The sequence below is a fragment of the Erpetoichthys calabaricus genome, chromosome 3, assembly GCF_900747795.2.
Source record: "Erpetoichthys calabaricus chromosome 3, fErpCal1.3, whole genome shotgun sequence".
NCBI lineage: Eukaryota > Metazoa > Chordata > Cladistia > Polypteriformes > Polypteridae > Erpetoichthys > Erpetoichthys calabaricus.
Genome location: NC_041396.2, coordinates 15782404 through 15809669, shown reverse-complemented (window position 1 = coordinate 15809669; position 27266 = coordinate 15782404). Strand labels below are relative to the sequence as shown.

Sequence of the window (27266 nt, the reverse complement as noted above, 5' to 3'; positions counted from 1 at the left end):
GGAGTTGTATATATACTGCTCAAAAAAAAATAAAAGGAAGACTTTTTAATGAGAGTATAGCATCAAGTCAGTGACACTCGTGGGCTGTTGATCTGGTCAGTTAAGTAGCAGAGGGGCTTGTGAATCAGTTTAATGAAATGAACAACAGGGGCACTAGAGGGGCAACAATGAGACGACCCCCAAAACAGGAATGAATGGTTTAACAGGTGGAGGGAGGCCACTGACATTTTCTCTCTCGTCATTTGTTTTGTCACTCGTTTTCCATTTGGCTACGGTCAGTGTCACTACTGGTAGCTTGAGGCCATACCTGGACCCTACAGAGGTGGCACAGGCAGTCCAACTTCTCCAGGATGGCAGGCACATCAATACGTGGCATTGCCAGAAGGTTTGTTGTGTCTCCCAGCACAGTCTCAAGGACATGGAGGAGATTCCAGGAGACAGGCAGTTACTCGAGGAGAGCTGGACAGGGCCCCTCGTAGAAGGTCCTTAACCCATCAGCAGGACCCACCGGTATCTGCTCCTTTGAGTAAGGAGGAACAGGATGAGCACTGACAGAGCCTACAAAATGACCTCCAGCAGGCAGGCAGGCCACTGGCGTGAATGTTTCTGACCAAACAATCAGAAACAGACTTCATGAGGGTGGTCTGAGGGCCCAACAATGTCCTCTAGTGGGCACTGTGGAGCTCGATTGGCATTTGCCATAGAATACCAGAATTGGCAGGTCCACCACTGGCACCCTGTGCTTTTCACAGATGAGAGCAGGTTTACCCTGAGCACATGTGACAGACGTGAAAGGGTCTGGAGAAGCTGTGGAGAACGTTATGCTGCCTGTAACATTGTTCAGCATGACTGGTTTGGTGGTGGGTCAGTGATGGTCTGGGGAGGCATATCCATAGAGGGACGCACAGACCTCTACAGGCTACACAACGGCACCTTGACTGCCATGAGGTATCGGGATGAAATCCTTGGCCCTATTGTTAGACCCTATGCTGGTGCAGTAGCTCCTGGGTTCCTCCTGGTGCACAACAATGCCCGGCCTCATGTGTTTGCGAGAGGATGAAGGAATTGATCCCATTGACTGGCCCCCCGCTCGCTCGCCCACTCACCTCAATCCAATAGAACACCCCTGGGTGGGACAGTATGTTTCAGTCCATCCGACGCCTCAGACTGTCCAAGAGCTCAATGATGCCCTGGTCCTGATCTGGGAGGAGATCCCCAGGAAACCATCAGTCGCCTCATTAGGACGTTGTCAGGCATGCATACAAGCATGGGGGGTTATACAAACTACTGAGTACAATTTGGAGTTCCTGCAATGACATTTTGGCCAAATGGACTCACCTGCCTGCCTGCCTATCGTATCATTTTTTCCCTTTGATTATCATGGTGTCCTTGAATTCATTCCTCTGTCGGTTGATCATTTTCATTTCCATCCTTTCGTTCCTAACACATCACCGTATCAGTCCATAGCAGTAGAGACAGCCAGCAGGATTTTTTCCCATTGAGATCTGATGTGTTTTCAAAGTGTTCCTTTCAGTTTTTTGAGCAGTGTATTTCTAAAAATGCCATCTCAACATTGCAGTATGGCGAGGTGAAAATGGAGACTTTTGAAAGCTCAGACTTTCTGATTGGTTCATGCTTGTTCCATGAGCCATCCCCTAGTTGGGTCCTGCTCACTACCGCTTCTTATTTCCTGATTGGTCGCCCTTCATGGAAGAAACCCATATTTCAACATAGCAGATGCAAAGGAGTTCCCTTCCATAGCACTTGTTGTGTTGTTTACCTGTTGGTATCTAAATGACCTTTTGCGCGGTTTGAATGGCAAATAATTTACTGGCTGGTACAGTTTCGCATAGCCATCCCTCCGAGGAGGACACTGTCTCTTCTTGTTTTCGCCGATGTGCACATGCTCAGCTGTAGGCGAATGGCTGTGTCTTAAAACGTTTTCAGTCATTTTAGTGTAGGAGAAGATACTTTGGTAAACAAAGTGAAAATTTTAACATTGATGGAGGTTTTAAATGAAAATGTAGTACTGTGGACGCAGCCCAAGGCTGTTGCCTTTCATGCTCATCGTGTAATGAAGACCCAGGTGTCCATCCATGGAGTCTCAAATGTAAAATGGTTGGTGAAGTCAGGGCTGCCTGTGCAAAAAAAGAGTCCAGTTTAAGATGCATGAGCAATATTTAGAATGATTTATACAATGGCACTATGGGTAATGCTGCCACCGATGTTCTGGGTTCAAATCCTCTGCCATGTCTGTGCCAGCCTTCCTCTGGGTGTGTCTGCGGCTGTGAACTTAGTGAAGTGAATTTGATTACTTTATGAGGTCCACCTGCCTTCTACCAAGACATGCCCATTTCCATGGAGAACAACTTGAATTTCTTGAGGCATGGCCCCTGCTTCTTCTTCTTCTTCTTCTTCTTCTACCTACAGTGCCCTCCATTTACTTGGTTTTGCACAACCCCAGATTTTATGCCATATTCCTTCCTAAGTCGCCTCAGCTAGTTGCACCTCCATGTCTTTAACCACCTTTTTGTTCTCATTTTATTGAGAATGAGGTTGGGTGCCCTTGCTGTGACTCTGCTGTGGTCTGTTCAGGGCTTCCATGGCTTCTTTAGTGATTGGCATCACTGCTAGTGTGTGATATGATTGTGTGTGTTGGCATTTTTTTGTAGACATGTTTAAGCTTTTTTACTTCCTCGTATACAAAGTATAGGGAAATTATTGTAATCGTCTAAAAATTCTATGTCGAGATTTTGATGAATCTCAACATTTTAGACCTCCCCGAGTCTGAAAATACCATTTTTGGAATTATGTCTGTCTGTGTGTAAACACGATAACTTGAGTATGCTTTCACTTAGCACAATCAAACTTTGCATACAAGTATTAGGAACAAAACGTAGATTTCTATCAACTTTTGAGTTATTTCCATTAACTGGAAGTAGTACTTTACCTTTTATTCATGCAGCTGCAGAGTCCAATTTATTCAACTTTATGTTTATAATTATTATTCAATATATTATTAATTTGATTTGATTTGTTGGTGATGGTTTTTTAATGTACATAATATAAAAATATAATCATTGTCTTACGGTTTACTCCTCAAGTATCCATCCCCATATCTGAGTATACGAGAAGGTCTAGGGGAGACCACTCCCGATTTTTTCCTATCAGATCCCATTATTGGTACATTTATGGTCATAATGGAAATTGTTTCCATTTATTAGAAATTATTTTGCATTGTTTCGTCACCATTTCATTTTTCTTCCAGGAGTTGCATCATTTTGTGTCACAATCGTCCTGCTGTGACAACAGTTGCTATGTAACAAGCTCCTGCAAGTTGGGTTGGCAGGATTAGCGCACTGCTATAAGGATCAATGCGTCCGAGTTTGCGGATTTTCAAAGTAAATAATCTCCATGCTTATATTGTGTTTGCTCTTTAGACTTCCAGGTTCTTGACTTTTTGCTTGCAAATTCCATATTATGATTCTCTGGTCTTCTGTATACACAAATGATAGAATGGATATTAGGTTTTGACTCTCGGCTGGTTTTACATTTTCTGTCCTCGTTATCCCCTGTAAACTGGGCTAACAGCATGTCCCATACTGCATCATTTGGGGCCTTGTCCAAGCATGTGATTCCCACGTTATTCCTAAGCATCACCATTTCCACCATATGGAGTAATTGTTCATGTCTCTTAGTCACTGGGCAGTACTCTGATCCATCTAACGCAATGCTGGTAAGTTGCTTCCATCTTACACACATGGTGGGTATTCTGCTCTTATTCTCTTCTATAACGTTTGCTTCCATGTCAAGCATGGAGCCCAGATATGGACATTTATGTGTCCATAATGTAGCACAAGGATGCCAGTTCATGTCGACTTTGATGTGTCCCGTGGCTGTTTTGTCTCTCCACTCAGCATATCTATATCTTACCCAACACCTGCTCAATTAGGTTGGTATCTGTTGACTGAAAAGGCCACTGCAGTAAGCTCAGCTCACTTTCATCTTCCTGGAGCCATTCCAGGGATCACTCGGTCTTATGGCATATTGCACTGTCATACTAAAAAAGCTCATGTGGGACAACTGTTGCCAAGAGGGGAGACACCTGCTCAGCAAGGATATCCCGTGGCTTTTGAACAATACTCTGATTCTATCAAGAGACCCTGCCAGTTTCATAAACACACACCCTACATCGTTATACAGCCACCACCACCGACACCACCATGCATTGTTCACAGCCGTTAGGATGGATCCATGGACTTGCAGGTTTCTCAAACCAAAAAATGTTTTTTTTCCAATTCTCTTACTATCCAGTCTCTGATTTCTTTGGTCCACATTACTCCAACAAGCAGTAACAGTTGTTAGATGCCCCCATGAAAGCTGGTGTTCGGCTGGTGTTCCAGCAACAAATGCTAAGTAATATTTCTATAGAAGAAGAAACTGATAAAAAGATTGGATTACTTGTGTTCTGTTCTGTGTGTTGTGTTGTATTGACCCCCTTTTTTGACACCCACTGCATGCCCAACCTATTTGGAAAGGGGTCCCTCTTTGAACTGCCTTTCCCAAGGTTTCTTTCATTTTTTTCCCTAAAAGGGAGTTTTTTCTTGTCTTCTTACTAGGGTCTTGTACCGTGTTAGCCATTATGAATGTAGTGAGATCATTTTCCTGCAAATCATCTAATGTGGTCTACCTAATTCTCTGCATGAAATGTCCTGACACTGCACTCTATGTGTGAGGAACTGGACAAACACTCCACCAGAGAATGAATTTACACAAGCTTCCACATTAAACATGGTAACACAGATCCTCCTGTAGCGGCCCACTTCAACAGCCATGGACACTGTGAGAGGGACTTTAAAGTCACAGTGCTTATGGGCAACTTCAGAACACAACAAGAGAGAAAAGAATGGGAAGTCAAACTCATGCTAAAATTTAACACATTACAACATGGCTTGAATAGAGACATGGGTCTTATGGCCAGGTATGAGGATTGTTTGCATCGCTCAGACTGACACAGACAACCTGTCTACAGACCCACATTGTATGGAAAAACTCATCAGAAACTTCAAAAGACTTTGATGGACGGTCATCTTATCCAAAGATCTTGACCATAAATTGTTCTCCTCTCTTGCTAAATGAATCTTAGCTTGAAGATGTCTATTATTTTTTTACATTTAAGATGTCTCACTTAAAGATTTATCAATGTTGTTATTTATCCTAGTGTGTATATAAACACAGGGAACTCCAGTCTCTGTATTACATCTCGCCTGAAGAAGGGGCCTGAGTTGCCTCGAAAGCCTGCATTATTGTAATCTTTTTAGTTAGCCAATAAAAGGTGTCATTTTGCTTGACTTGTCTTCTTAGAGAGTCAAGGCTGGGGGGCTGTCAAAAAGCACGGCCTGTTAAAGCCCATTGCGGCACTGTGTGATTTTGTATATTGTATGTATGTATGTATGTTAGTCTGATGAACACTCCTGTTCATACACTGCACTCAATGGTCGCTTTGTGCCATTTGTTTAATTGCAGCTTCCAAGGAGAAATAGTACTATTTATTGTTGCCTGGAGCATCAAAATATTTTTTATCGGTTTCTTCTTCTATAGAAATATTACTTAGCATTTGTTGCTGGAAAGCCAGGAAAACACCAGCTTTCATGGGGTGTCTATATTCACAGGCCACTTTATTAGGTACACCTGTTCAACTGCTTGTTAACGCAAAATATCTAATCAGCCAATCACATGGCAGCAACTCAATGCATTTCGGCCTGTAGACCTCATTAGGACCACCTGCTGAAGTTCAAACCGATGGGGAAGAGAGGTGATTGAAGTGACTTTGTCATGGCACAGTTGTTGGACTGAGGATTTCAGAAACTGCTGATCTACTGGGATTTTCACGTTCAACCATCTCTAGAGTTCATGGATAATGGTCAGAAAAAAGGGAAAAATATCCAGTGAGCAGCAGTTGTCTTAGCTAAAAATGCCTTGTTGATGCCAGAGGTCAGAGGAGAATGGCCAGACTGGTGTGAGGTGATAGAAAGGCAACAGGGATTCAAATAACAACTGAGGTGTGCAGAAGAGGATCTCTGAACACACAACACGTTGAACCTTGAAGCAGGTGGGCTACAGCAGCATGAGACCCCCACCTTGGTGCCAGCTCCTGTCAGCTAAGAACAAGCAAATGAGGCTACAATTCACACGGGCTCCCCAAAAATGGACAACGGAAGATTGGAAAAACGTCACCTTGTCTCATGAGTCTCAGTTTCTACTGCAACATTCATATGGTAGGCTCAGAATTTTGTCGTCAACATCATGAAAGCAGAGACCCATCTTGCCATGTATCAACAGTTTAGGTTGGTGCTGAAGGTGTAATGATGCGAGGATATTTTCTTGGCACACTTTGGACCCCTTAGTACCAGTGGAGTATCATTTAAATGCCAGAGCCTACCTGAGTATTGCTGACCATGTCCATCCCTTTATGACTGCAGTGTGTCCATCTTCTTCCAGCAAGATAAAACGCCATGTCACAAAGCTCACATCATATCAAACATGACAATTAGTTCACTGGACTCAAATGGCCGCCACAGTCACCAGATCTCAATCCAATAGAGCACCTTTGGGATGTGGTGGAACAGGAGATTCACATCATGGATGTGCAGCCAACAAATCTGCAGCAACTGCGTGATGCTGTCATGTCAATGTGGACCAAACTCCCTGAAGAATGTTTCCAGCACCAGAATCAACGCCACAAACAATTACAGCAGGGGGTCCAACTAGCAAGGTGTACCAAATAAAGTGGCCGATGAGTGTATGTTTACTTTCCCACTTGAGTAGCGCAAAGGTCACAAATGACACAAATGGAACTTCAGATTTCCCAGCTCCGCTGTATAACAACACTGGCTGTTGCTACTGATGACTGGATGGTTTAATGAGGCCCTCAGATCAGCCCTGCTGTGGTCGCTTATGACCTCTGGTGGAGTTCCTACAAGATAATTGAGCCTTACTACATTACGTCCTGCCTGAAGAAGGGGCCTGAGTTGCCTCGAAAGCTTGCATATTGTAATCTTTTTAGTTAGCCATTAAAAGGGGTCATTTTGCTTGACTTCTCACTATAGAGGAAGTAAAAGTCTTAACAAGGTATCTGTACAGGAAACCGTGGAAGGATCATTACTGAGCCTCGAGGGGTGAGAGCAGGGGGCCGGCAAATCCCCCCGATCCCGTCTCTCCTCTCTGGTCCTTCCCCTTTAGCCGGCGTCCTGCCTGAACCTAGCCCTGTTTTTCCCAAAGGATCGATGCTTCAGTATCCGTGGTCTTTCCCAGGAATGTAACGAGAACTGACTATGTACAGTGCCCACCATAGTGTTTGGGACAAGGACACTTTTTTCTCCTTCATTTCCCCCTCAGCTCCACAGTTTAAAATTACAAATCAAACAATTCAGACATCGTGAGAAAAGTGCACATTGCAGACTTTCATTGAAGGGGATTTGCCGACATTTGAGTCACACAACACTTTTTCTACACGGTCCCCTCATTTCAGGACATGGCAATGGCAGGTCTATTAAAGCCGTTGTCATATTTAGGACTTTGTCGCATATCCCTTCACTGTTTGAAGTGTGCGATTCACAGACATCACCAGGTGCTGAGGGTCTTCTCTGGTGATGCTCTGCCAAGCCTCTAATGCAGCCATCTTCAGCTCCTGCTTGTTTCGGGTGGGCTTGTCCCCTTCAGCATATAGAAGGCCTGCTCAGTTGGATTTCAATCAGGTGACTGGCTCAGCACTTCAAGAATTCTCCATTTTTTAGCTTTGATAAACTCCTGTGTGTCCTCAGCGGTCTGTTTGGCTCTTTATCTTGTTGTAGGATGAAGGGCCGTCCACTGAGTTTGGAGACATTTACTGGAACTCGAGCACGTCAGATGTTTCTACACACCTCAGAATTCATTATGCTGTCAGCAGTTCCATCATCAATGAAGAGAAGTGTGCCAGTCAAGACCTGTGGTAGCCATACATGCCCAAGCCATAACGCCCCCAGCACCGCCATGTTTAACAGATGAGGTGGTCTGCTTTGGATCTCAGGCATTTCCACACTTTGCTCTTGCCATCACTCTGATCAGGTTCATCTTTGTCTCATCTGTCCACAAGATCTTTTCCCAGAATTATGCAGGCTCTATGAAGTCCTTTCACAAACACCTGTGACACCAACTGTCCCAAAAATTATAGTGCCCTGAAATGGGTGATGGTTGTGGGGGGGGAGGACGTTGGGGGCATGTATTAAAAGTGTTGTCATTTCTGGATGGTGTCAGTCAGTCATTGTCCAACCCGCTACATCCTAACACAGGGTCACGGGGGTCTGCTGCAGCCAAGCCCAGCCAGCACAGGGTGCAAGGCAGGAACAAATCCCGGGCTGGATGCCAGCCCACCACAGGGCACACACACACATACCCACACACCAAGCACTCACTAGGGACAATTTAAGATCGCCAGTGCACCAAACCTGCATGTCTTTGGACTGTGGAAGAAAACTGGAGCACCCGAAGGAAACCCACGCAGGGAAGACCCGGGAAGGGGAAGCGAATCCAGGTCTCCTTACTGCGAGGCAACATCTGGATGGTGTGAGTGAAATATATGCCCTTAAATGACAGTCTGCAGTGTGAACTTTAATCAGGAAGTGTGAATTGTTTGATTTGTAATTTTAAACTGTGGAGCCAAGGGGGAAATCAAAGAAAAAATGTGTGTTTATATTTATAAAAGGATGATGCTGGAATCCAGAAAGGTTAAGTGACTTGATTGAAAATTATGGTGGGGGCAAAAGACGGGCACCCAAAGCATGGGCAGAGGCCAGTGCCAGACGTTTTTGTGAAGTTTGCCATTTGTGGCTTCATTCTGTAGTTAGTCGGGGTGTTTAGTATGCCCTACAATAATAATTGTTACATCCGATTCACATTAGTCAGGACTGCAGGGGGACTGGAGCCATTACCGACAGCACTAAGCACCAAATAAGAATAACCCTATACAGGATGTTAGTTCATCACAGGATTTCCTTTAACTATGCCTTATAAAAATTAGAGCAATAAAGAGCCATTGCAGTGATGTACAGGCCTTCTTGCTTAAATGCAGCAGTCACACGCTGCGCTTCTCAGTGCTAAAATTTCACACAAAATGTTAGCTTCCAGTACAGTAATTCTGTGAAAACAGTGCGTCTTGAGTTAGCCAGCATTGATGTCTCACCTCACAGATTAGTCCGGAGCAGTGCACTACACACGCAGTAAGTACACTCAGTTAGCCTTTTGTTCTCACTCACTTAATTGCATTCTGTGCAAATAAAGTAGCCAATGAACATCAGCCTTCCACTTCTCCAAAAAACGCTGACTAGCACTTCACATGACCGCGACAAAGTGGGAAAGTGAGACGTCACAAGTGGTATCTCTGAAAGTCCCCAATTCATGTGAATGCAGCATTCTTCTCCACCAGCTCTGGCATTCCAGCAGGGGATGTGCAGATATTTGTTTGAAAAAGGGGATATTTCAGCAAAGTAGGGAGGCTTTCATTGTTTTCTTTCTTCTTCTTCTAAATCGCTCTTGATGACCTGGCTGATTAATGAGTACTAAATATCAGGAGTGGCACTCCAACCTCAAGGTAGTCAGTGAAAAATGTTATGACTGATGACCAGGAGGAAAGGACACGGTCAAAAAACAAGCATGGGTCAAAAACCAAAAGACAGAAAGAAAGTCTAAGGGTCCGAATCTCTAGTCAAAAATCCAAGTCAAAAGTTCAGCCATAGATTTTGTTGACCGGAGTCACAAAAAAAATAAAAATAAGGAGTGAAAATTTTTATTTACTGCGGTGGGCTGGCGCCCCTGCCCAGGGTTTGTTTTCTGCCTTGCGCCATGTGTTGGCTGGATTGGCTCCAGCAGTCCCCCCGTGACCCTGTAGTTAGGATATAGCGGGTTGGATGATGGATGGATGGATGGAAATCGATATTTAAATCGATCTTGGATAATCTGGGAATGCGTGCAGTGACCTTTATATGGTCACGCTGATTACATCACCCATTCCACACTCCCGGTGTATCATGGGAAATATTGCCAGAGCAACGACCTCACATCTATCCCACAGCCAATTCAAAATGTTGGCGCTTCACAGTAAATAGTAACCAAAAAGAAAGATGTGCCATTGAATTCATAAACTACAAAAACCTTGAAATAAGTTGTGTTTAAGTTCTCCCATGGATTAGTCAGGGCATTATTTTTCCATATAATTTCTGGTATTTTATAATGTTGGTTGTATAAGTCGAATGCGGAAAACTCACGCTATTGGTCCAAGAGATTACGATATGCTAACGGCCACCTGAGAGAGTAACCACAGAGCACACGGCCGTTGGTTTCTATGTATTGTGCCTACGTGACCACACGGTAATACCGGAACTATTCTGAAGCGACGTTTCCACTGTTTTGTATTTTTTGTATCTCACACCCTCATCCACCTTTATCGTAAGAGCATCTCTTATCTACGATGGAGCGTTCGAAAATATGAAGCTAAAAATACGTTGTTGAAGTGGCGAAAGAATTTGGTAACTGTGCTGCAGCAACAGAATTTGATGTGTCTGAGAAACTGAGAGACATTGGAAGAGGCAAAAAGATGTAAAAAATTTTTGAAATGGGCGTATAAGTAGGGGTCTGATTTTATGATCTTATACGTGACTTATACGTGAGTATATATGGTAATACGTCCATGAAAAAATGAGTTCACATAATCCATACATCACATATCCAGTCGCATGCTCACAATGTCCCAAACGCATGCATTTTTGCTAGAATCTTCTTCTTCTTTCAGCTGCTCCCATTTAGGGGTTGCCACATCAGATCATCCGTCTCCATCTCTCCCCGTCTTTTACATCATTTTCTGCCACACCGGCTGCCTTCATGTCTTCCCTCATCACATCCATAGACCTCCTCTTTGTTTTTTTTAAACATTTTATTAATTTTATTAAAGTCAGCTAACATTCCATACATGCAAGTCTAAGTTTAACAAAACTAGGTTCGAAACAAATCGACCCCCACCCATAAGAAAGAGAGCTAGGTCAGCAGAGTAAAACTTTAATAATAGTAAAAATATGTAAGTAAATAAATGAATAAAACAATAGAATAAAAAAAAGAGGGGAGAGAACCCACTTCCTCTCTATAATGTTATTGATCAGATCCTGACAGGTTTTGAAGAAGTTTTGCACAGATCCTCTAAATGAGAATTTGATTTTTTCCAATTTCAGATAATAGCTAACATCAGTTACACAGTGAATTAACAGAGGCGAGTTAGGATTCTTCCAGCTGAGCAAGATAAGTCTACGTGCTAATAGTGTAGTAAAGGCCATTACAGTTTGTTTGTCCTTCTCCACTTTAAGCCCCTCTGTAAGCCCACCAAACACAGCTGTTAGTGGATTAGGAGGGATTGTGACAACAAGGCTGTCTGACAGGCATTTAAAGATTTTCGTCCAGAATGATGAGAACATATGACCCAGTGAGGCTGGAGCTCGATTGCAACGTTTACAGGTTGGATCTTACCCTGGAAACATTTTGGACAATTTTAAATGAGAGAGATGCACTCGATAGATGATTTTAAGTTGAATAATTGTATGCTTTGTGCATATGGTGCACCGAGTGAATTCTGTGCATGGCTACCTTCCACTCCCTTTTCAAGATGTTAAGTGAGGGATCCTTTTCCCACTGTGCTCTTGTATCTTTGAAAGGGAGAGGGACTTTAAAATGTTTTTATATAATACAGAAATGCTGACCTTCTCTTTGGCCTTCCTCTTTTCCTCTGGCGGTTCCATCTTCCACATTCTTTTCCCGATGTACCCCTCGTCTCTCCTCTGCGAGTGCCCAAACCATCTCACTCTCGCCTCACTCACTTGGTCACCAAATGGTCGTACCTGTATGCTCCCTCTAATATACTTCTTCCTAATGCTGTCTACCCTCGTTTCTCCAATCGAAAATTGTAGCATCTTCAGCTCTGCCTCCTGTCAGTGCCACTGACAACATACAACACAGTTTAATTCAGTTAAGGGTCACAGAGGCCAACCGTGGAAGCAAACCCACCCACACAAAGGCCAGTTTCAGAGTTGCCAGTTAACCTAAGGTGTACATCTCTGGGGGATATGGAAGGAAAGCCAGAGAACCTGAAGGAAAACCCACACAGACATGGGAAGAACAAGCAGAGTCCACACAGATGACAAACTAGCGGCAGGATCCAAGCCCAGGACACTGGATACCATACTGGCATAAGGAGTTACAGTGGCATGCAAAAGTTTGGGCCCCCTTGCTTAAAATGTTTGTTAAGTGAATAGCTGAGTGAGCAGAAGATGAACTTGTAATGGTCTGAACAACCCAGTTAAGGTTCACACCACCTGTTGCCGGTGACTTATTTATTTATTTTTGGTGGGAACCCCAAGAACACACCCAGCCCTAGCCCGACTCACAACTAACAAAAGCCCCACACAATGAAGTCCATAGGAAATGGCAACCAATGTAGTGAAAAATGGAGACTGAATAATCCAGAGATCAGCTCGCTGTAAGTAAATGTAAAGAACAGTCCTACCGTCATATCCTGATGATGAAGAGTGATGAGATCGGGAGCGCTCCTCCTCCAAAGGTTGACGAACAATCCAATTCAGTCCTCATGCAGCAGGCAGACACCAGACAGTCCATACACACGAGCAGGAGGTCATCCAGGACAAGAACAAAAATCCAAAGGCAAGGAACGGGAAGACAAAACAGACGGGTAACTTCAGACACAACATAGCTTCCCCTTTCTGTATAACCGACCTCCTTTTAAAACTCGCGCTGACCTTCTGCACCCTTGGGAGGCGTCCAATCCGAGCCATTGCAGGGACTGCTGGGAGATGAAGTTTTTGCTCCCCGGTAGCACTGTTACAAACTGATCACCAAAAGACATCAAGCTAAAATGCTATTCAGCATTTTAGGCCAGATTAGCACATTGTAGTGTATTGTACAGTGAAAAAAGGGAAGGAGCAACGTGCAAAAGTTTGGGTACCCCAAAATATTTGAGGTCTCAGATAACTTTTCCCAAGGTGGTCCCAGACCTTCATTTGCTCATCAGTCATCATTAGGAAACCCCAGGTGATGCATTTGTCAAAGCTGTAGAAATTCTTGGACTCTTGCACCAACAATCAGCAGCCATGGGCTCCTCTAAGCAGAACTCTGCCTAGAACTCTAAAAAATAAAAAAACTGAGGCCCACAAAGCAGGAGAAGGTGACAAGAAGATACCAAAGCTGTTTCCTCAGTTCATGTTTTTAAGAAATGGCAGTTCACAGGAACGGTGGAGGTCAAGTGGACGTCTGGAAGACCAACAAAACTTTTTGAAAGAACTGCTTGTTGGATTGCTAGAAAGGCAAATAACCTCCCCCCCCCCACCCCGCTTTGGACTGTAAAAGACCTCCAGGATGATATAGTAGACTCTAGAGTGGTGGTCCACTGTGCTACTGTGCAGTGACTCCTGAACAAATAGGACATTCATGGTAAGAGTCAGCAGAAGAAAATCTTCCCTGTGTCCCAGCCACAAAATTCAGGGCCTGAAGTTTGCAAATGAACATCTAAACAAGCCTGATGCATTCTGAAAACAAGTCATGTGGACTGATAAAGTCAGAAATAGAACTTTGTGGCCACAATTTGCAAAGGTATGTCAGGAGAAAAAAGAGGGTCCGAATTCCAGGAAAAGACCACGTCTATAACTATTAAGTATGGCGGTGGATTGATCAGACTTTGGGCTTGTGTTGTAGCCGGTGGCACAGGGAACAGGTCATTGGGCGAGGGAAGAATGGAGTCAAATAAATACCAGCAAGGTCTGGAAGCAAACATCACACCATCTGTAAAACGGATGAAGTTGAAAAGAGAATGGAGCCTACAACAAGGTAATGATCCGAAACACACCTCCAAATCTATAATGGGATACCTCAAGAGGTGCAAGCTGATGGTTTTCACAAGGCCCTCTCAGTCCCCTGACTTAAACATCATTGGAAATTTGTGGAGAGATCTCAGAAGAGAGATCCATGTATGTAAGACGGCCCAAGAATCTTGCAGAATTAGAAACCTTTTGCAAGAACGAATGGGCAAAAAGACCCCAACTAGGAGCTGAAAGACTCTTAGCTGGCTACAAAAGGTGTTTATAAGCTGTGATTCTCGCCAAAGGGGGTCTTACTATCACAACAACAACATTTATTTATATAGCACATTTTCATAAAAATGATGTAGATCAAAGTGCTTTACATGATGAAGAAAGAGAAAAAAGACAAAGTAAAAATTAAAATAAGAGAACACTAATTAACATAAAATAAAAGTAAGGTCCGATGGCCAGGGAGGACAGAAAAAACAAAAAAAACTCCAGATGGCTGGAGAAAAAAATAAAAATCTGCAGGGGATCTGAGGCCACGAGACCACCCAGCCCCCTCTAGGTATTCTACCTAACATAAGTATTCAGGGTTTTCATGGAAGGACTTGATGATGACGGTCACATGGACTTCTGGCCTTTAATCCATCAATAGAGGGACATCATGGTGCTTTGATTAGGTGGTGGTGGCACAGGTCGCCACCACAGAAAACCGGAAAAAGAACAGAAGAGAAAGTAGGGCTTAGTACAGATTTTGGAGTCACCATGAATAGTAATGATAATTAATTAAATATACAGAGCATCAGGATTAAACTAAAATGAAGTTATGAGAAAGCCATGTTAAAGTAATGTGTTCTCAGCAGTGTTTTAAAGTGCTCCACTATATTAGCCTGGCGAATTCCTACTGGCAGGCTATTCCAGATTTTAGGTGCATAACAGCAGAAGGCCACCCGCCTCACCACTTCTTTTAAGTTTTGCTCTTGGAATTCTAAGCAGACACTCATTTGAAGATCTAAGGTTATGATTTGGAATATAAGATGTCAGACATTCTGATATATAAGATGTGGCGAGATTATTTAAGGCTTTATAAACCACTAGTCATTTAGCCCGTTACAATAACGGGCGCTAGAACAGTAGTGCATAAACATTAGTAGGAGCAGTCTATATTAAATGGCAAGGGACTTTGACCTCATTCTTTTTGTTGGTCATATTTTTCTTTCTTTCAGCCTTTCTTTTGTTGATGTTCACTTGCTGAGCTGACCGTTCTTTGTGGGCTGCCGCCGTGTATTGTGTGTCTTTAATTTTCTGTGACAGTAATACTGTCTTGTACGTCCATAATATACCTTTAATTTTCTCTGGCGGTAATACAGGCGTGCGCGTCGGTAATATGCCTTTAATCTCCTCTGACAGTAATACTGGCTTGTATGTGGCTGTAATATGAGTCACTGTATTGTGTACCTTTAATTTCCTCTCGCAGTAATACTGGTTTGTATTTCCGTAAAACGCCTCTAACTTTCTCTGACAGTAATATCGCACCGTGCCCCGCACATGCGCACTTCACCAGAAGCCCCGCACATGCGCACTTCACCAGAAGACACACACACACGGACACCTGGATGCACAAAGGGATTTTATTAAAGAGGATAAGCAGTATTTTAAAGTCAATTCTGAATGACACAGGTAACCAGTGTAGTGACATCAAAACTGGAGAAATGCGCTCGGATTTTCTTTTCCTAATTAAGATTCTAGCAGCTGCATTCTGCACTCGTTGCAATCGATGTATGTCTTTTTTGGGTGGTCCTAAGAGGAGTGTGTTACAGTAATCTAGTCGACTGAAAACAAAAACGTGAACTCATTTCTCAGCATCTTTCAATGATATAAGACGTCTAACTTTTGCTATATTTCTTAAGCAAAAAAATGCTGTCCTAGTGATCTGATTAATATGTGATTTAAAATTCAGGTCACAGTCAACAGTTACCCCTAAATTCTTTACCTCCGTCTTGACTTTTAATCCTAATTACTACTCATCCACTCAGAAACACAAGTAAGACATTGTGTTAGTGAAACAACAGAGTCGGGGTCATCAGGTGCTATTGATAAATACAGCTGTGTGTCATCTGCATAGCTGTGGTAGCTCACGTTGTGCCCTGAGATAATCTGACCTAACGGAAGCATGTAGATAGAAAAGAGCAGCAGACCCAGGATAGAGCCTTGTGGACCACCATATAGGATATCATGTGTCTTTGAAGTATAATTACCACAACTAACAAAGAATTTTCTACCTGTCAGGTAGGATTCAAACCAAGTTAAGACACTGCTAGTGAGGTCCACCCACTGACTAAGGTGATTTCTAAAAATATTGTGATCAAAGAAGAGGGAAAAGCTTATAAAAAATAAAAATTAAAAAATAAGATTAGGCAATACTAAGTAAAGAATAAAGGAAGGACGATAGCCGGGAGGACAGAAGAAAAACAACAAAAAATAAAAACTCCAGAGGGCTGGAGAAAAAAAAAACCAAAATCCGCAGGGGTTCCAAGGCCACGAGACCACCCAGCCCTCACTGACCATGTCGGGGTCCCAAACGTTTGCTTCACACCCTTTTCATTTTTTTGGTATTTTGTACCTGTGAATAATGGAAATAAAAATGTAGTCTTGCTTAAAATATTAAAGGAATGTGTCATCTTGAACTTGATGCACTTTGGGTGATCAGTTCATTTTCGGTTCACTTAACTTTTCACAGCAACAGACATTTTAAGCAAGGGGGCCCACACTTTTGCATGCCACTGTACATGCTAATAAAAATACCAAATTGAAAAAACGTTAACGTGTAGTTTAAAACATGAAGACAAGTGGTGTGAATTTCCAAGTATGAGTCATTAACCGCTGATCTCATGTGTCATTGGCACTAGTATTTTAGACACACGACACCTCATCTGTAACCTTGAGTTCTATTTTGGGCGGATGAATTAATTTTTTATACGGAGCATTGCACATAATTACAAATATGGATACATCATGTTCATATTTGTCAATATCGTCATGTCCAGTGAAATTCTTCCTTACATCTCTTAATCAAGCATGTAACACCTCACCACTCTCTTGCGTCAGAAATTGTGAGTATAACAACATTACCTGGAAACTTGTCTTCCTCGCCTATTATAGACAAACTCAAAATATAAATAAAGAATACATCGATCAACCACAAAATTTAAACTACTTGTCTAATATTTGTGTAGTTCCCCCTCGTGCCGCCACATCTATTAACTCCTGCTTGACGTGAGGAAAAAATGAAATATAAAGGATTTTAGCACCGAGCTGCGACATAAGAAAATGTGTAAGGAGTGAAGGAGTCTGCACACTTTCTGAATCCACGGTAGATGGACTCTTGTCTCATAGGAGTGGACACCTGTGTTGTGCAGGGGACCTGCCGTGACCTCTTTGCCGTGACTCTGTGCAATCTGTTGTGGCTGGCACAGAACCTTTGGTGGCTTTCCCTACCATCACGTTCATCATTGTTACATCGCAATGCCCTGCTGCTGACTCCTATGGAGTTCATTACTCAAGCCTGTCATGCTGCCCTGCCCTACCACGCCTCGCTATAGTGAATAACAGGCGACACGCAAATAATCATTTCTCTCTCTGTCACAAAGTGACTATAACTTATGTCCTCAAGCTAAATATACAAGTGAACTGTGAGAATACGCCAAAACCAGATGAGCAGAGAGCCACATTGCCGTCTGCCAGTGACGGTTACCCTGATTTGAATGTGCCCAGCGAAGCCTGCTGGTGGACTTCCTCTTTGAGAGCTGCACAGCACTCCCCTCTGGGTCTGTCGGTTTGCGTGAGTCTTCAGCATGACATCATGCTGCCTGTCTGGGAAAGTGTCCAGTTCTTCCTCTTTCTGTCTCTCTCGTCTCGCAGATCTTCTTGTTGTTGTTTATTGGCTGCTCAGCCATATGCAAAACAAATGACAATGCTCGATTCCTGGAATCTGTGGCCTTGTGAAGCACCAGCCGGGCCTTGGGCTCGCATTTTCAGATCAGATGCTCCTTATGTGGCAAATTGACAGTTGGAGGCGAGTGCCCTCTGGGGTGCAGTTCTTTGATGGGCACCCTTACAGAGCCAGCCTGGTGAAACACTGCGGCCCCTACAAGACGCTGCTCCAAAATCTTTTTAAATGTTGCCGCCAGAGCTCCTCAGTGCGTCTCCGGCCAGCAGACAGTCTTGTCAATTTACGAAAAGAAGCTTGAGAATGTGTGTGTGTGTGTGTGTGTGCGTGACTACACGTGGGCCGTTTCCTGGCCTGCTTTCCTTCTTGCAGCCTGGAACACATGGACCACCCACACTGCTGGCACAGGCCCAGAGCGGCTCTCTGGGACCCCTTGTCTCGCAGTTCTGCCTGTGGCCGTCTTTATAAGCTCTGCCAGTGCAGGCCTTGAGCATAAAGCTCTCCGCTGATCCTTTAGCCAGTGCTCCTCCATAGTGTTCATAGGCACAACGGCTTTCCTTTGTGTGTGTGTGCTCTTCTGGGATTTGTCTTATGTAGAAGTTTTTATTTTATTTTTTTGCATCATGACTATGATCTATGAGTTAAATAGTGCATTTCATATTCCGTGGCTATCCATGAGTTATATAGCGCCTTTCATACTGTTTATCAGTGAGGTATAGAGTGCTTTGCATTTTCTGTGTTAAACAGTGCTTTTCAAATTAGTGGTCTTTCTGTCTGTCTATAAGTTCATCAGTGCCTCTCCTATTGGGTATCCATCTATGAGTTATATAGCACCTTACATATTGACAAGCTACGAGATGTATAATGCCTTTCATAATTTGTAACTGTCTGATTCATGTAGTGCCTTTCATGTTGCATGAGTTTTATAGTACAGTTTTTATTTGACAACATGTTTTTAAATGGATGTTATAGAGTGCCTTTCATAATGACTGTCTGCATCAGCTATATCGTGCCTTTCATAGTGACTATATATGAGTTATGTAGTAACTTTAATATTATCAGTCAGTAATATACTGCCTTTATTGTCTATGTGAATTGTTTGGAGTGTCTTTTGTATCGTCCTATGTGTTCTGTTACATACTGCTTTTAAATATTGCTGACAGTCTGTAAGTTATATACTGGCTTTCAAGTTGCTGTATATAGTGCCTTTCATATTGTCTATCAATAACTTGTTTCCTTTCATATTATCTATTTTAGATAGTTAGAGGATGGGCACTTTATACCTTACAGACCAACAATATGAAAGGCACTATATAACTCATAGATAGAAAGAAATATGCAAGGCATTACATAACAGAATTCAGACAATATGAAAGGCAACATTTATCAAGGAATAGATAGGAAAGGCACAATATAATAGATAGATAGATAGATAGATAGATAGATAGATAGATAGATAGATAGATAGATAGATAGATAGATAGATAGATAGATAGATAGATAGATAGATAGATGTGAAAGGCACTATTAGATAGATAGATAGATAGATAGATAGATAGATAGATAGATAGATAGATAGATAGATAGATAGATAGATAGATAGATAGATAGATAGGAAAGGCACACTGTAATAGATAGATGTGAAAGACACTATTAGATAGATAGATAGATAGATAGATAGATAGATAGATAGATAGATAGATAGATAGATAGATAGATAGATAGATAGATAGATAGATTATTGATTATCAAGGATTTGGCCAATGCCATTCCTTTCAGTGATTTTCAAAATCAACATACATCAAAACTTTTGACATTTTTTACAGCTGGAACATAAGACAGGTTAGGTAACTTGCTCACGTTCACAATGCACCATCTGTTGAAATGCAATACATTTTAACACTAAAGATTTTGTTTCAGTTGGAAAGAGAAATGCAATATATTGTAATACTACAAATTTTGGTTTCACATTCAGAAAGTGACCCAGCGGACTTGGGGTTCAAAGTCTAAGTGCCCCAGCGCCATATGACCCCACTTTTTTGCTTCACTGGCCTGCTACCTCCCAGTTCCATGATTTGAGGTCTTATAGCCTTTTCCTGTTATGGAAGCCATTTTTGTGTACCATTGTCAGGGTTGCATCCCATGTTTCTAGGGGGCGTGGTCTCTGGGGTCATAACCTTGAATGAATTAACAGATGGGATAAAAGGCCAGCCTTTTAACTTCTCTTGTGGTTATCTTTCGTGTCTTGCCTGGTTTTCGCCTCATTACCTGATTATTGACTGTGATTTGTGCCTCTCGCCCAGGTTTTGGTCGCTTCATTTTCTTTTTATTTCGCCTTTCACATGCATCTCGACTCAATAAACTCGTTGTCTGTTTTCCGGCCATGACAGAACACCCAGCCTCCCAATTCTATTGCTCCTCAACTCGTCTATTAACTTGGTTCCTCTTCCGTCTCTCTTCCTCCTCCTCGCTTTTCTACTTCTTAACTCTTCTTGTGGCTCTTGTGTGTTCTGCCTCCATCTGCTCACTGCAGCCCGTCTTTCTGTTTGTGCCCGCGTCGAGTCTTTTGTTTTGTGTTCTCTGGGATTTCAGGGACTTTCCTCCAGCTCACCAGACTCATTTCCTAAAACAAAAGTTCTGACTGATCCTGTGATGTTACTCACTCAAGCATCTCACTACAGTCTCGTCTTTGTGCCTAAAGAAGCTGCCGACGTCAATTGTTTGCTGGTGACAGCACGGCCCACTGCAGCTGGCATCACATTAGCTGAGACTTCTCAGTGTCTGCTGACATAACTCACCTTATTCATATTAAAGCAAGCTCTGGTGGCATCATGCAGCGGTCAGCACTTTCAACATCTTCAATTTACTTAAACCAATAAAAAATGCCCACTCGTGTGCCCACTGGACTTAGGTGTGACAGCTTCTGGCCGCCTCTTGGCCTGCATGCCTGCATCACATTTGCTTAGGATTCCTTATTGTCCTGCACTGATTCTTTAAATTGGTCTTTTTTTCTGTAGTGCCAAGTATGTGGAACTCAGAGTGCAGTGAAGGGTGAAAGGCAGTAAATATAATAATAAAAAAATTAAACTGAAGTGAATGAATAGAAACCTTTGTAAAACACTGGTGTGGCTGCATCTTAGCTTATTATTTCTTGCCTTGTAAAGCGTGTTGAGATGGCACTCACTGCTTAAAGGGTTTTATAAAATAAAAACAAATTGGACTGGCTATGAAACGTCACAGAGCATTGTATCTGTGTGTGTTTGTTTAATGTATGTATGCCATGAAGGACAGACGGGCATCCTGGCAGGATGATGGCATGACCTCTGGACAAAATGGAAGGTGCCAGGTAATGGATAAGCAGAAGCTGGAGGACAGGAGCATTTCTATCCCCCATATGTTAGGTGGCAGTGGTCCTCTGCCAGCATCCCAGCTTGGGAACCTGCAGGGGTTCATATGAAATGGAGTCTGGGAGTCCCCAGGGTAACGCAATGGGCTCCTTTTATCTTGGACCCAGAATGGCTTTTGGTGACCCGCCATAGCTTGTGGGGTCTGTTTCTGGGTTGTTTTGGGAACCAGAGTAGTCCACTCCCACCTGTACCCCCTTGTGGCACCCTGGGACCCTGAGGGGTCTGAACTTCCAGCAGGTGTCCAAGTTGGTGTGCCTCCAGCAGACCACTGCCACCTAACGTTTGGAGGATGGAACTGCTCCTGGCCTCCGGCTTCTGTTTGTCCATCCACTGGCATCTTCAATTTTGTCCTGTTTCTCCTCCATGGCACTCACTATATATATATATATATATATATATATATATATATATAGGATTATATATATATAGATATAATATATATATATATATATAATATATATATATAATATATATATATATATATATATATACATGTAATATATATATATATATATACATACTAGCTGTGTAAGTCCTTTTAAAATGACAGAGACTTAGCAACCAGACAAACTGACACATATGCTTTTATTAAATATATATACTGTATATACATGTCACCGTCAATGTGTGAAATTAGGCATTGTATATAATGCCAAAAATGGAAAGAAATCTCACTACGGCATGTTGTTCAACAAAGGTGCAATCCCACATCAGAGCATCCATCTTCATTTGATCTTGGCTTCAACTAGACTAATGGCAGAGTGCTGCGCTGTGCTGTGCATGTTCAGACTACCCATAACACATTGTGTTATATAGCGGCAGCTTCTATCCATTGTTGTTGTTACAGCAAAATTTTCAAAGTGCTTTTTCTTTTTGATTTAGCCTTGTATAATAGACAGACAGACAGACAGACAGACAGACAGACAGACAGACAGACAGACAGACAGACAGACAGATAGATAGATAGATAGATAGATAGATAGATAGATAGATAGATAGATAGATGTGAAAGGCACTATATTAGATAGATAGATAGATAGATAGATAGATAGATAGATAGATAGATAGATAGATAGATAGATAGATAGATAGATAGATAGATAGATAGATAGAAAGGCATGTGAAATGTGATGTGAAAGGCACTATATTAGATAGATAGATAGATAGATAGATAGATAGATAGATAGATAGATAGATAGATAGATAGATAGATAGATAGATAGATAGAATAGGTACTATATAATAGATAGATAAATACATTGCTTGTGTGTATAATCGCCAGTTCTGCTTGAAATGACTGATTTTTAATTTATTATTCACAAATGACCTCAAAGCTCCATTTTCCGCAGCCATTACTCCATTAGCTTATCCTTAACGTGTCATGTGTTAATGCCAATTGGTTATTAGAGAAACCTTTGTAATTGCAATTGCACACATTAAATTAGCCTGGATGGAAACGCAGGCAGGCAAAAGGAGAACATGCAAACTCCACATGGCCGACTACCCAGGATGCTGGATCTGTGAAGCAGCAGCACAAACAAGGCCACCCTAATTATATTTTTAAGATTTTATTTTTAAGTTCATATAATTAAACAAATCCACAATTTAAACTTTGACACTTTAAAAATGTTGTGACCCCTGTACTCAGTGAGACACCAGCATAGCCACATATCATATTTGTTAAATGATATGAATTATAGCAGGTAGTTTGAAAGCGCTTCTTCGTTAATCCCCCAGCCTTCCTCCTCCTCCTCTTCGCTAGTTAAGCTCTGTCTTCTACTCTGAATGAAGTGGAGGACCCCGTATATAATGGTAGTACCAGGATAGACTTCAGCCCTGCCATGCCACACTTCCAGGTAACCTCCAGTCTCTCAGAGACTCTAGTAAATTCCACACTTCCTAAGAGCCTTTGCATCAAACTGGGTCATTGCAGCCGTATGACGCTGCTGCCCATTTGCACCCTGGGAGGTAGTGGTGGGGGGGGGGGTGTCTTTTACAGGTGCATGTTGGTGTGGCACCCAGCCCAGGTAATGCTATCCCACCCAGGCTAGGAACTGCCTTGTGCCATTTTGCTCTCAAATACAGGACACGGGATCACTAAGGCAGAAGTGCCAACCTCTCCACCACCATGCCGCCCTACAACAGTGTTGCTCTTTGAAAGTACCGTTTACCTCCCGTGAAACAGCACCTTGTGAGTTTGTGTTTAAATACCCTCCATAAGTCAAATGTTTGTTAAATGAATGTGTAGCCATTGTTCTTTTCTCTTTATTACTGCTCCAAAAAGGTCCCTAGCATGATTTGACTGGCAGCCAGCATTGTCTTCACGCTAATATTTCTTTTTTATTGCAAGCCTGCTGCTCATCCAGCTCTCAGTGGCAATCATTTTTTAAAACTTTTGGCGGGACACCTGCAAGTGTCATAGGGGGATCTAAATGGGAAAGCCACGGGAAGATGTGTAGTTTCTTTCTTCTCTGATGATAAGAATTGTGTGCTAAGAGACTCCTTCCCCTTCTTCCCCCCCTCTTCCTCTCTCTCTCTCTCTCTCCTCTCTCCTCTCTCTCTCCTGCGTCTGCAGGGCACAGACAGAAGCTCGACGACCAGCCGAAGCCTGGTTTGTTTTCCGAGCGCTTGAGCGAGCTGGAGCGTCTTCGACAGTCCACAATGAGAGTCAGTGTTCAGACACAAAGCCCCCGCCCCTCCCCTAACTCAGCGCCGGCCCCCTTTAACCCACAGGGCCAAACCCAGATATCAGGTAAGGGCGACAAGGGGGACACGGGTCAAGCCCCTCTGTCAGGGAAGCCTGCTGGAGTGAGAGGAGTGTGAGTGTGAAGGGGACAGCCAAAGTGTGGCTGTGGTCAGGATTAGGATCAGGGCAGCCTGTGGGGTGGTCTGTGGGAAGTCAAATGTAAAGTGGAAATGAAATGCACTAAGATGAAAGTTAGCAAAAAAGAGATAAAATGTTAAGAAATGGAGCATCTCCATTGGAGGAGGAAGGAGGAAATGGGCAGTTTGGGTCAAGACGTTAATGTCACAGCCACACTGGGTACTAATCTTACACATTCAGAGCAATGCAGTGGCATCTCGAAATGGTCAAAAATGGTGGTAAGTTACAGGACTAAAACATTGGGTTTAGTGGATAAACGTATTTGTACATGTTGTGGCCAGTAGAGGGCGTACCTGCAGACACAATTGCACCATAACAGTCCCAATTGAATTAAAGTGCTTTTAACTTGAATAATACATTCAGCCAAACTCGCTCTTCGTCCTCTTCCTTTTCTTTTGTTTACACCTCCACACTCTCCTCCACTCCTCCCAAGTTGAATGGAGGGCTCTCTTTTAACTCCAGTACTTCCGGTGCTTAATCTATTACTCACCCGGGTCAGGTAGGACCACCACAGTCCTTGTAACATCTGTATGTTAGAGCTTCCTTCTGATGCCCCCCACCACAAAACCCAACAGGGCAGGCCCAAGGGATCATAACTCTCAGGCTGCCCTGCAGGTGTGTCCATACTAGGGCTGGCTAGACAGGATGCTGCCACCTAGTGTACTAGCAGGGAGTTGACCACTGTGTAGACCTTCCAAATTCCCAAATCCATCCCGGATGATGCTTAATCCATCCCGATGTAGCCACTGTAACATCCTGGTATAGAAAAAGGATATCGACCCCTTCCCTGGCCTTCCGCTACCAAGGCCCCCCTAGCCAGGTAAGGTAGCGGTGTCCATACCTGCTGGGACGCCAGTTCGTCCCTCTCAATGTAAAGGTAGATATGAATGTTGAACATACATGCACAAGTGTAGCTGCATTTCACTAATAAAACCTAATATCATCATTTTTTTTCCATTTATGATTTTATTTGAAAAAAATAACATTCCATACGATCAAGTCTAACTTAGACAACAAAGAAAATAACGTTACATACTGTGAAAGATCAGACTCGACACACTTAGAAAGATTTGGGGCAGCCACCCGTATATTATCCCTGCTGCAATGAGTTGAATTGTTTGACAGAAGTGTCTTGGTTGGAGTCCAGGCATGAACTGACTGAGGTTTAGGAAGATGACGATTTTTTAAGTGGGAAGACAAGAAGTGGCGAATGGGAATCGGAAGTGACCTTCTTCTGACATCATCATAGGGGCCTCGGAACTGGAAGTGACCTCGGTCTAGGCACCCGGAATGTGACATCACCACACACATTTGTCGAAACCAGAAGTGACAACATCTCACGCACCGGGAAACAGAAGTGATGTCTTCAAGGATGGGTCAGACAGGTTTTCCCCGCAGCTGGTATGCTAAGACAATGGAAGAAGGTTAAGTGCCTACCCCTGCCACACCTTCACTTGGTCCATACAACATCGTCCTCCTACTCACACGGTGTGTGACAATACAAACAAGTCAAACTCTAACTAACTAGAATTATCGTAAATTACCATATATACTTGCGGATAAGTTCTCTCATGGATAAGTTGGGATTGATTTTACCGTATAATTTCCAGTATTTTATAATGTCAGTCGTATAAGTCGAATGTGGAAAACTCGCTATTGGTCCAAGAGATTACGATATTCTAATACCCACCTGAGAGAGGAACCACGGAGCACACAGCCTTTTTTTTCTATGTGGGTGCAACAATGCGCTGTATCAGTGTGTCCTCCTAACCTCTCACTGTCTGTGTTGTGCCTTCGTAACCACACGGTCGTACCCAAAGTATTACGAAGCGACGTTTCCACTGATTTGTGTTTTTTGTGTATCATACCCTTATACATCTTTATCGTAAGAGCATCCCTTATCTATGATGGAGTGTTCAATCAGAAGAAAACATGAAGCTGGTTTTAAATTAAACGTCGTTGAAGTGGCGAAAGAAATTGGAAGCTGTGCTGCTGCAACAAAATTCTCTGTGTCTGAGAAACTGATGAGAGATTTTTGCCGCATTTTTGAACAGGCGTATAAGTCGGGGTCCATTTTTCAGGTTTCAAGACCCGACTTATACACGAGTATATACGGTAACAAAGTGTTCGACATCAATAACAAAAAATCGTTTACTACTTATACATTTGTACCGTAGCTTAAAATTATTTACGTTTCATGGGTGTTTAATGAGCTAATATCAGAAAGTACTCTCATGTTAAATAAACTGTAATGGATAATGCGATGGAAAGACAGTGCCAGACGCGCACACACACACCGAATAGCAATTAAACCCAACAACAGGTGTATTTATTTAACAAGAATAAATCATCTGTCTGTACCGCGGGAAGCCTTTACAACCCAAAGTTGCATTTTCTACTTTTACATTTAAGCCTGTTGTGTGCACAAATGGCACGTGCTGATAGATGTTTGTTCCTTCCACAGTTCCCCTGACTGGTCAGAATGATTCATCATGGAAATGTTGGTAACAGAGGGAATCTTAATACACATGAACAAGGATCTCATATTTTTCTCCTTGTGGACAAATTCAGTCACTTGTTCAATGTCTGGATTACACATTTTAGTTCTAATTATAATGTCCTCACTTTTTTTTTAATTACCATTAATTAATTACCATAACTCATTCACATAGATGTCCAGTCCAGCTCCTGGATTTTCCACTCCCTCTGATTCTATCATATGAAACCTATCCAGCATTAAAATAGCATTGTCTGAAATAAGCCAGTTCTCTGCAGTACCCAAAATATCACAGTACCTTAGCTCTCCATGAGATGTGGCTGGTCATCCAACTTACTTAAAAGCATCCATCCATTTTCCAACCCGCTGAATCCGAACACAGGGTCACGGGGGTCTGCTGGAGCCAATCCCAGCCAACACAGGGCACAAGGCAGGAACCAATCCCGGGCAGGGTGCCAACCCACCGCAGGACACATACAAACACACCAAGCACACACTAGGGCAATTTAGAATCGCCAATCCACCATGTCTTTGGACTGTGGGAAGAAACCGGAGCGCCCGGAGGAAACCCACGCAGACACGGGAAGAACATGCAAACTCCACGCAGGGAGGACCCAGGAAGCGAACCCAGGTCCCC

At 42.8% G+C, this 27266-nt stretch overlaps 1 protein-coding gene across 4 annotated transcripts in view; it reads left to right on the top strand.

Moving 5' to 3' along the window:
• The window catches only part of runx2a (RUNX family transcription factor 2a), a 197605-nt gene that overhangs the window by 104717 nt on the left and 65622 nt on the right, over positions 1-27266 (top strand). For 2 of the 4 annotated variants that reach the window (XM_051924439.1, XM_051924438.1), the window contains one exon: positions 23824-24000. The exons of the other annotated variants lie outside the window; for them this stretch is intronic. In XM_051924439.1, the coding sequence (XP_051780399.1) occupies positions 23824-24000 (177 nt within the window). The remainder of the gene's footprint in view (positions 1-23823; positions 24001-27266) is intronic. 4 annotated transcript variants of the gene reach the window in all.